Genomic DNA, 10343 nt, shown 5'->3' on the forward strand with positions numbered 1-10343 from the left:
AAGGTGGTCCGTGGAACCCAGCGCGAGCGCTCGGTTCTCTCGGGCCCAGCTCTAGGCACCACCTCTGTGAAGCCCTCCCGGATTCCGCCCCAGTTCCATCCAACCCCCGCTCCCAGGAACTGTAGTGCGGGTTCCCAGGCTTCGCGGCTCTGTGCACGGGCGGCCTGGGGTTTACTGGCTTTGTGCGGTGCACCGCTCATCCTTGAGGGCTTAGCGCGTGGCGAGCCCGGGAGCAGCCCCAGGACGCGACCGCTTCGTGCCTCGAGCCCTCGGACACCCGGCGGCTCCCCGACTCGAGCGTCTCCCTCCCGGCCGAGGCCGTCCGCACGTCGGGCCCCGCAGGGCGGGGAGCGCCCGCGTCCACACCAACCCCGGGGCCGCGGCCACCCCGCGTGCGGGCACCCCCCGGGCCAGGGGAGGGGCGCCAGGCCGCTCCGTCCAGCCCGGCGCCGGCTCCTCCCGCCGGGCGTGCGGGCGGGCGCCCCCCGACAGCAGCACACAAAGCCCGCTCGGCGCGCTCGGCGCTCGACTCCTCGCGCCTGTGCCGCCGCGCGCCGCCGGGAGGCCCCGGGTTGGGCGTCGGGCCGCGGCAGGCCCGGGGCGTCGAGCGCCGCGCGCATCGAACCGGCGCGGGAGGGGGAGGGGAGCGGGGGAGGAGGGGGAGGGGGAGGGGGCCGGCGGGGGAGGAGGAAGAGGCCTCGCGCCGAGGAGGGAGCAATTGAATTTCAAACACAAACAACCGCACGAGCTCGCAGCACCGCGCCGCCGCCTCCGCGCCCGCCCCGTCCGAGCGGCGGGGGCGCACACCGTGGCCGCGCCGGAGCTGGGGCCGGGGGCCGCCATCGAGGCGGGGGCCGCGCGAGGGCCGGAGCGCAGCGGCGCCGCCACCGCCGCGCGCGCAAACTTGGGCTCACGCTCGCCGGCGCGGCGCGGAGCCCGGGGCGCCCGGAGCCCCGCCATGTCGCGCTCCAACCGGCAGAAGGAGTACAAGTGCGGGGACCTGGTGTTCGCCAAGATGAAGGGCTACCCGCACTGGCCGGCCCGGGTGAGCAGCGCGGCCCGCCGCCCGGGCCCGGGCTGGGTTGCGTAACACCCGGGAGGGCGCAGAGGGGGCGCGGGCGAGGGGCGGCCGGGTCCCAGTCCCGACCCGCCGCGAGCCCCGGCGCCCCCCGCCTGTTACATAATGGTGGGGGCGGGGGCCCGGCGAGCGCGGCGTCCGCCCCTGCCCCCACCCCGAGCGCGGCGGCCTGGGGCGCGCGCGGGGCCTGGCCGGGGACCCCCTGGAGAGCGCCGCTGTCGCCTCTGGCCGCCGCCCCCGCTCAGACCTTCCGCGGACCGCGCGGTGGCGGGAGGGTCCTGGGCCGGGGAGGGCTGCGTGGAGGCGGAGTTCGCTCCTGTAAAACTTTGGTGTGGGGCGGCCGCAAGAGGTCTGAAGTTGGGAGGGTCGCCGAGCGCTCGGGGCGGCGGGGGAAGGGGGCTGGCTGCCTGGCTCGGGACTTGCCGCCAGGACCTCGGGCTCTGCGGCCCCGCGCAAACATCCCTCCATATGCTGGCGATTCAGATTGGGGGCTGCGGGGTGCGGGACTCCCGGGAGGCCGGGAAGACTGCCCAGGCCGCCTCTTCCTGGTGTGTGGGGGGGTGGGCTCCTTCTCCTCCCTCCACCGTGGCCCAGCCTGCCATGTGGTGGAGTTAGCCCGCCAATATCAGCGCCCCCCCACCCCAGCACCTGGCCAGGTGGGAGGGTGGAGCCCAGGGCCCGGCCTGCTGTGTTCATCAGGTCTCCCTAAGGACTGGGTCGGCTCCTGGAAGGACGGAGGGGGGAGGGAGGCTGCTGGAGGAGGTTGGGGGTGTCACAGGGGGCCGTGTTTTTGGCAACTTACTGCAAAGTTGTTCTGGAGAGGCCTTTGAAATTGGGTGCGGGTATGACTCTGTCCCCTAGAGGTAGGACTCAGGGGAACCAAATAGGGCTGAGAGCGGTTTACCGAGTTGAGGGGCCGTGCAGAACTGCCTCTAGACTGTAGGTCGCTCTCCACGCGAGTCCCAGCGTCTTTATCTGGTCCAGACGTTGCGCTGGGCCTGGTTCAGGCTGCCAGGCCAACTTTTGGGGCTACTTAGGCCACTTGGTCACTCGATACCCTCTCCTGAAGAGTGTGATTAATTCCCTATCTCTTAAGCTCCTTCCCTGAAACTTCTACATGTCCAGCCTCTCTGAGTGGGAACAGGTACAGAGAGAAGTGCGGCTCTCCCAGCATCCAGGGCTTCCTAAGGGCCTGGGCCGCGTGCTGGGGGGAGCAGTGTGAGGACACAGGCACTTTGCCATGTGTGTGCATGCTATATGTGGTCTGTGAACACTCGTGTACTTTACCCTGCACCTTTGATCCATCTGGCTTCTCAGCCCAGATGCCCAGGCCTGCCGGGCAGGGCAAGAACTGAACCCAGGTCTCTACCACTCCTATCTCCTGGGCGTGGGACAAAGTTCGAGGCTGGCCCAGTGGCCCAGGACCCCGGGAGGGGGTGTAGCTGGAATGTAGGTTGCAGGGAAGAGAGAAGAGGGAGGGGGCGCAGACCTTCAGGGAGAGGCAGCACATGGGACTGGGGATGCCCAAATGTCTTGTCTTCACTGTCACCCTCAGCCTCCAGGACAGAAGAGTGGGACAGGGAGGCAGTGTCTTCCTTTCAAGGCCTGGACCTTTTAGATAGAAGTAGGCTTGGCAGGGGAGTCCGACTGGATCTCAAGGAGGATCTCACCCTTTGCTTGTGCTCCAGCTTTTGTGACATCTGGGGAATGGGACCCCAAGGCTCCTATCTCCCAGGTAGAATCCCCCCTGAATGCTGAAAGTACCGACAAATGCGAGCCTCCTCACCATGCCTGGGTGCTGTCTCAACCCCTAGAGTGGCAGAATCTGAAGGGGCCCGGCCCCTCCTGAGACAGCTCCTTGACTGCCCCTCTGATCAAATAGAATCCTCAGCTATGGTGAGGGCCACTGTGTGGACTTTGCCTCCCCAGCCCCACTTCTGGGGAGGATGGCTGACTGAGAGACTGGAGAGCTCAGTGCCTGGAGAGCCCAGCCAGAGAGGCCACGTGGTAGGCAAGACCTGCCTGGGGAGAGCATGACTCCATCTTAACCTCCTCCTTCCCCTCTTCCTCCTGCTTGACTTCTTGGGGGATCTCCAAGCACTTAACAGTTCACCTTCAAGACTCAGGGCTGTTTTCCTCCCAGGTTCCTTCCTCCTCTCTGCTTCCTGTTTCACAATCCCAGAAAACCTGAGCAGTCAGAGGGCCTCACCCAGCTTTACTCCCTCTGCCCCCCCACCCCCCATGTCCCGGCACCACCTTCTCCTTTCTGCCACTTAGGCTTGCCACACTTTCCCGGCCCCAACTGTCTCCTGCCCCAGATTTTCCGGTTCCTGGGTCAGGTTGGGCCTGGCTCTGGGTGTGGTGGTCAGAACCCTGGCTGGCAGTCTGAGCAGGCTTAGCCTTCCCTGCTGCCTTCCTATTGTGTGGGCAGGCGGCCCTGGGCTCCGCTTTGGTTTGAGGCTGGGGAAAGGTGTTCAGTCCTCCCCTGTTCTTCACCTGGGAGCTTCAGTTCCCTCATCAGACCTCTGGCGGGGGGTGGTGGCTGTGGGCTCAGGGATTTTAGTTTCGTTAGCTGGGGTCGGAATGATGGAGCCAGGCAGATGCAGAGGGTTCGGCGTGGAGTATGGACTGGCCCTGTCCTGGGAGAGTTGGCCTTCCTAGATTCCTGGAGTGGCTGAGAAGTAGAGCCCCCTCCCCCGTTGGCCATTAGGGGGGGTGGTGTACAGTGGGGTCCCTAGCACTCCTCTGGCCCCACCCTGACCCACTTAGCTTTGACTCACTTGTTCTGAGTCACAGCCTGGATATAAAGGCACCGCCTGGGAGACATATGTCTGTATTGGGGGTACAGGCCTCCCCTGAGACCTCATGTCCTCTATGTGGAAGAAGAACCGCCCTTCACTTCAAAATGCAAGAAATGACATTTCCTTTGTAGCTTGAAGGATGGAAGGGATTTCTCCCATTTTGAGATGAGAGGCTGGGACTTGAATTAAGTGAAGAGTGTATTCTCCTGGCACTTCCCCCACAGGTACCTGCAGTCCAGGTGAGGCAGGAGCAGGACTGACTCTCTCCCGGTAGATGCCCATCTACCCAGGCCCCTGGCTTCCCTCTTCCTCCAGACCCACCCTTTATTTGGCGAGAAGTCAGCAGGGCGGGTATATCTGGCGTGTGGTTCTATTTTTAATTCTCATCCATTCTTTTGTTTCTCTTCCACCCCTGAGGCTGGGCAGCTGGTGGCCTCCTGGGTCCCTGTCACACCATTCAGCTGCCTCTGACCGCCTTCCACAGTTCCCCATGGCCTTGTGGTTGGAGCAGCCCTGGCCATGGCAGTGCTCCTGGAGAGACCTTCTCACCCTTCCTTTTGACCCTCACCTGCCCCACCCCCCTTCTCCTGAGCCTCAGTTTTCTGATTTTCACCCCTTGAGCATGTTAATGTCCTGTCGGGGGTTTGGGCTCAGGTGCGCGCCAAGAATGCAGAGCTCAAGGTTCCCTGCTGTGCTCCCAGCAAGACCCTTGGCTCCCCACCCCTGTGGCTGGTTCGTGGGGCCGAAATCCACAGAGAAGAGGCCTCAGGAAGGGCATCTGCTATTGTTGTACCGAGCCTGTCTTCTGGGACCTCTAAACCCTGGAGGCTCTCATTTTGTTTTTTGCTTGCCCCCCCCTGAGAGGTCTCACAAGACCCAGGTGTCCTGGCCGAGGCCTGACTCCTCCAGCTGCACCCTAGGTTTGGCTTCCCAGAGAAAGGCCTGGGCCCTCCAGCCCTAGCTGTGGTTTCAAGCACAGCCTGGGTCCCAGGTGCCAGACTCCGGGCTCAGGGGTGGGGTGTGTTAGTGTCCCCTCCTCCCCAATCTGGAGAGAGGGCCTGGGGGGAGGGGTGGTCACATTCCTGATTGCTGAGTGGCCCCGGGGGCGGGGTGGGTTGTCATGGCGATGGGGATCCTGTTTGTGGGGGGAACTGCGTGCCTTTCCACCCCCTGCTAACACACCCCAACCTCCTGGTCATGGGGAGGGCCCAGTTGGTGCTGGGCCTTCCTGGGGGGAGGGGCCGAACTTCTGTCCCCAGAGGCCACAGGGCAAGGGGGGAGGTGCCCAGGAACCTGCAGATTCCATGCCTGGAGCAAGATGCCCCTCAGATTCCTGCCCAGGGCCCCGCCCCGCCTCCTGGGCGTGCCTCAGCTCTGGCCCATCCACCCAGGCTCTCAGGTCAGGCTCCGTGTTCCAGTCCCTGCTCCTCACGGCCATGGTCTGCTGTGTCCTATCTGCGCCTGGGGCCCCAGTCAACATGGCCACCTGGCCCGTGTCCGGCGAGAAGCCAGGCTGCTAGGCTGCTGGGCTGCTGCAAGTGTTGCTGGGACTTGTAGTCCTTTCCACTCCCCCAGCTCTGCTGGGCCTCTCCAGGGCTCTGGGGAGGCTGTGGGGGCCCCTGCCTGTCCATGAGCACACACCTCTGCACCTTCCCCACCATGGCTCTCCTTGTGCCCCCAGGACGTGGCAGGCAGGGAGTCAAGTCAGGAGACCAGCTCAGAGACCCTTGCTGACTTCCCCTGTCATTTGGGGGGCCTGTTTCCTTATCTGTGAAACGAGAGCGTCTGACTACATCAAGAGGCTTTCAAAGCTTTCCCCAGAGACCTTTGGCGTTGCTTTGGAGGGGGGTGTTGGATAGGCAGCACCTTGGCCGTACCTGCCAGAGAGTCCACCTAGGCAGTGCTTGGTGCTGATGTGGGTGACTGTAAAACGCACTCTGCTGGAGAGGTGCACTCTGCTGGAGAGGTGCGGAGACTTCTGAGGGGGTGGGGTGGGGGAGGTCACGGGAGTGAATGAGCGTGGGAGACCGGAGACCAGTGTGGTCGAGGTGGACAGCTGGCACTGTGGGTGGTACAGCAGGCCAGGTGATGGCCATTTACTCTCTACCCTGTGGTTTCAGTACCATGACACTCTCCATCTTACAAATGAGGTCACTGAGGTAGAGGATGGTTGAGTAAGTAGCCCAAGGTCATCCAGATATTGGTGGCGGTGTGGGCATTCAGGCCTTGATGCTTGAGAGGAGACGTGAGTGGGTGGGCCCTCTAGTCATGAGCCGAAGCCGCAAGGTTTCAAGCAGGGAGCACGGAAGGCAGCGCTGAGGGCACAGTGGCTTGTAGGCGGGCTGTAGTCCAGCGGGAGTGGAGGGAAAAGGTGACTGGTTGGGCTAGGGTGAGGGCTAGGACCTGGGTGTGTGGGCAGGCAGAATGGGTGCTATCTAGCACCTAGAGGAGAGATGCTGACGCTGGTTTCCAGTGGGCTTCATGTCTGACTTCCAACAAAGTTTTCCTGCTTAGAAGGGTTTAAAAACTATCATGGTGATCTGGGACTCTCCCAGTCTGGTTTTACAAGTATCTTGGAGGCCAGCCTTGGCCCCAGTTTGGTGACTTCAGGACTCCACTCACTCCTGTCCCTACTCTTGCTCCCAGATTGATGAGATGCCGGAGGCCGCCGTGAAGTCCACAGCCAACAAGTACCAAGTCTTTTTTTTCGGGACCCATGAGACGTGAGTGAGGGGCTGGAGGTGGGGAGGGCCAGAGGTGGTGCCGGCACGCCTTCCCCTCGGCACCCCTTCCCCTCGGGTCACGCAGCTCAGGCAGTGAGGGCTCCAGAGCACAGTCTCCCATCTCTCACCAGGGCATTCCTGGGCCCCAAAGACCTCTTCCCTTACGAGGAGTCCAAGGAGAAGTTTGGCAAGCCCAACAAGAGGAAAGGGTTCAGCGAGGGGCTGTGGGAGATCGAGAACAACCCTACCGTCAAGGCCTCGGGCTATCAGGTGAGCAGCCACGACCCCAGAGAGCCCCTGGAGAGCAGGTGTGGCCACTGGCTCCGGAGCAGGCGTGCACCCACTGGGGATGCTGAGCCGGCAGGAGCTCCTGGGGTGGGGGTGGAGGGGCCTGCAGGAAGGGCTGGGAGGGTGGGGGGTGGAGGGGGGCAAGGACAGGAGGACGGAGGCGGTAAGTGGAGACAGCCCTTTCCCCTTTTCTGAGGCCCCGGGTGAGCGTAGGACTTGGCCTTAACTCTTTCCACAAAGGCTTCCAGGAGGAGGTGCTCGTGAGCCGGGCAGGATGAGGCGGGAGGGTGGGGGGCGGGGGTTGGCGGGGAAGGGTCCCAGCTCCCTCTGGGAGAAGTTGACCCGAGGTTTTGCCTCCTGCTCCAGCCCTCCCCCCTCCTGCACAGAGCCCTGCCTGCCCGGCCAGTGGGTTTAGCCCGGGGCTAATCCGACAGAGGTGGGTCTCAATCACTCGTGAGACTGGGCACCTGGGTGGGGGCGGGGGCGAGGTGGGAGAAGGAAGGAGTGAGTGGCCGTGGGCGGGTCAGGGAGGGGCCCCACGGGCCACGCTGGTGCCACTCAGCCTCCACCGTCTCTGCACGCAGTCCACCCCGAAGAAGAGCTCTGGAGATGAGCCCGAGCCGGAGCCTGAAGCTGCGGAGGGCGATGGTGACAAGAAGGGGAACGCCGAGGGTAGCAGTGACGAAGAAGGGAAACTGGTCATTGACGAGCCAGCCAAGGAGAAGAATGAGAAGGGGGCACTGAAGAGGAGAGCAGGGGAGCTGCTAGAGGTAAGTGACTACCGCCTGGGCCCTGGGTGGGGGTGGGGGGCAGTAGTGGCTCCTGTTGCTGCTGTGCTGCTGCTGCTGCTGCAGGGACATTCTAATCTGGGGGAGACCACCTCCCAGTGTGGGGTCCCCTGCTGAGAAGATGGGGCACAGACCCTTCAGCTGGCAGAGAGCTGGGGACAAGGACTGTGGGCATGGTCTGGAAGGAACCTCTGGGTGTGGTGGGGACTAGTTGGTGGCTGATGGCCTCCCTCCCCAGCCTCAGTGGCCTTGTCTTTGCCAATACCACCTAGGACTCTCCTAAACGTCCCAAGGAGGCAGAAGACCCTGAAGAGGAGGAGAAGGAAGTAGCCTCCTTGGAGGGTGAGAGGCCCCTCCCCGTGGAGGTGGAGAAAAACAGCACCCCTTCTGAGCCCAGCTCTGGCCGGGGGCCTCCTCAGGAGGAAGAAGAGGAGGAGGAGGAAGAGGAGGAAGAGGCTGCCAAGGAAGATGCTGAGGCCCCAGGCATCAGAGATCATGAGAGGTGAGGGAGCCCCCTGCCCTGAGGCAGCTGGACTGGGGCAGGGGGGGTAGGGGGGTGGGGGGTGGGCAGCCACCTGCGGAGAGGTGGCAGCAGAGGAGGAGGAGGAGGGCCTGCAGTGAGGCAGGGTGGGCTCTCCCAGGACACTGGTGCTGGCTGGGGTGTGGCCAGCCCTGGGGCCACATGGATAACCCTTCTCCCCTCCGCCCCTCCCCTGCAGCCTGTAGCCACCAATGTCTCAAGAGGAGCCCCTGCCCCGTTCCTGCTGCTGTCTGGGTGCTACTGGGGAAACTGGCCATGGCCTGCAAACTGGGAACCCCTCCCCCACTCCATCCTGTTCTCCTCTTCCACCTACTCTCCCCACTCCAAGCCCAGCTCCTGGAGATTGACCTGGATGGGGCAGGCCACCTGGTCCTCACCTCCATGTCGCCAGCACCCCTGTGATCTGAGTCAGGGCCATGTCTTCTGCTTCATGGGCTGAGATAAGGCCACTGGTGTCCTTCCCTGCCTGGAGTTAATTTCAGGGTATCCGAAGGGGCCTTGGACTGGCTGTTTCCATCTCCTAACGCCTCCTCCCTGCTCCCCAGCATTCTGGACCTCTGGGTTAGCTGGGATCAGACGTAGGAGTGGAAAGGATGGAGAATTCAACAGTGGGGTAGGCTTCTGGGCCTGAGAGAGGCCATCTCCAAATTGTAGAGGGGGGGTCTCAGGCAGGAGGACGTGTCTTCCTGCACTTCTGTCCCTTCCTCCCTTGCCTGTTATCCCAGCTGCCTAGATTCAGGGAAAGTGGGACAGCTTGTGGGGAGGGCTCCCTCTGTACATCCTCGATGATGATTGACAGCACCCTTTCTTCCTTTTGCTGACCCCAAGCGTTCTGGGAGCTGTAATTGGTCATCAGAAGATCCAGGGCTCTGCAGGTGTTGGGGTGGAGGACCTGGGATGGGAGGGTTGGCTTCCCCCAGCGAGGCTGGGAGTGCCGAGGAGTAACCGTCCCCTCTGATCTCTGGCCAGAGATTGGATGCCCTGTGCCTCCTCCCCACCTGCTCAAGGCCAGCCTGCACTCACACGTCACCCAGACATAAAGGAAAAGACACATTTTTTAGGAAATGTTTTTAATAAAAGAAAATTACAAAAAAAAATTTTAAAGAACCCCATCCCTTTGTGTCCTCCCCCCCCCTCATTCCCCACTGCTGCCTCCATTTCTGAGGTGCCCTAGGAGGCTTCCCTCCATTTGGGGTCTGAGGACTTTTCTTTTTGTAGCTGGGGCTTTGGTGTTCCTTGTTGTGTCATTTCCCACTCACCTCCCCACCTGGTCTCCTGGGTGTTGTCACCAGACCTGAACCCGCGAGAGGACAGGGAACCAAGTGCCCTTCCCGCCGGCCTCTCGTGGCCTCTCTGCCTCCCTGTCTCCTGTCTCCCCTCTCCCTTGGGCTCTGATGAAAAATTGCTGACTGTAGGTTTGGGAGTTTAGTTCTTAGAACCGTAGACGATTTCAGTTCTAGGAAAATAAAACCCGTTGATTACTAGATGGAATCTTGACTGCTTCTTGGGGGGGGTGGTGGTGGTGGTGTCTGGGGGGTGTGAGGGGGCAGGAGATGCGGGGGTCTCCAGTCCCTTGTCGGCCTGAGGTGGGCCAGTGGGCAAAGTGCATGAAGCGTCTCCTTGTACTCATGCCAGCCGCTGGGGAGCAGTGCATACCCCCCAGTCACCTGGGGGCTTGCCCCCAGCAGTGGGGGTGAGCGGTGCCGGAGCCTGACCCCCACCCCCGACCCCAGGACACAATGGGACGGGAGGTGCAGGGGCTGGTTTGGGGGAGCCTTGCTGCTGCCTCGAGTCAAAGCTACAAAGCTACGGATGCCTGCCAGTAAGTGGCAGGAAGGGCCGGGGAGCTGGCGACACCCCGAAGTGCGCGGAGTGGCCGGAGCAGGTCAGCATCTTCCACGCCTCCCAGAGCTGACATTTTGTGACAAGCTTATGGACTGGCCTTTGAAGTGCCCACGTTTCATCCCTTCCTGCAGAAGCCCTAGGGCAGTTTCTTAACCTGCCCTGCCCCCTGCAGCAGACTGGGGGGCGCGGGGAGAGGACCGTCCGCAGCCCAGCCTGGAAAGGGAAGCCCTGTGTTTCCAATAGGAAGCCACAATCCTCTAGAAAATGGAGACTTCCTCT

General features: G+C 62.5%; 1 protein-coding gene across 3 annotated transcripts; it reads left to right on the forward strand.

Annotated features, from left to right (window-relative positions):
• The first annotated feature begins 814 nt into the window (after positions 1 to 814).
• HDGF (heparin binding growth factor) lies at positions 815 to 9703 on the forward strand. Of its 3 annotated transcripts, none has more exons than XM_025430807.3 (6): positions 815 to 1045; positions 6526 to 6602; positions 6734 to 6872; positions 7475 to 7660; positions 7951 to 8180; positions 8398 to 9703. In XM_025430807.3, exons 1-6 carry the CDS (start codon positions 959 to 961, stop codon positions 8402 to 8404), a joined length of 726 nt encoding a protein of 241 aa, XP_025286592.1. In that variant the 5' UTR covers positions 815 to 958; the 3' UTR covers positions 8405 to 9703. The 3 variants fall into 3 exon arrangements, with proteins under 3 accessions (XP_025286592.1, XP_048968486.1, XP_048968485.1); XM_049112529.1 differs by lacking the exon at positions 815 to 1045 and adding an exon at positions 1403 to 1427; XM_049112528.1 differs by lacking the exon at positions 815 to 1045 and adding an exon at positions 5172 to 5278.
• The last annotated feature ends 640 nt before the right edge of the window (positions 9704 to 10343 follow it).

This window comes from Canis lupus, chromosome 7 (genome assembly GCF_003254725.2).
Source record: "Canis lupus dingo isolate Sandy chromosome 7, ASM325472v2, whole genome shotgun sequence".
Taxonomy (NCBI): domain Eukaryota; kingdom Metazoa; phylum Chordata; class Mammalia; order Carnivora; family Canidae; genus Canis; species Canis lupus.

Coding starts and splice junctions, on each gene's coding strand:
- HDGF (XM_025430807.3), top strand. CDS start 959: ATGTCGCGCTCCAACCGGCAGAAGGAGTACAAGTGCGGGGACCTGGTG. Junction 1,046..6,525: donor ACCCGCACTGGCCGGCCCGG/GTGAGCAGCGCG, acceptor TCTTGCTCCCAG/ATTGATGAGATGCCGGAGGC. Junction 6,873..7,474: donor TCAAGGCCTCGGGCTATCAG/GTGAGCAGCCAC, acceptor CTCTGCACGCAG/TCCACCCCGAAGAAGAGCTC.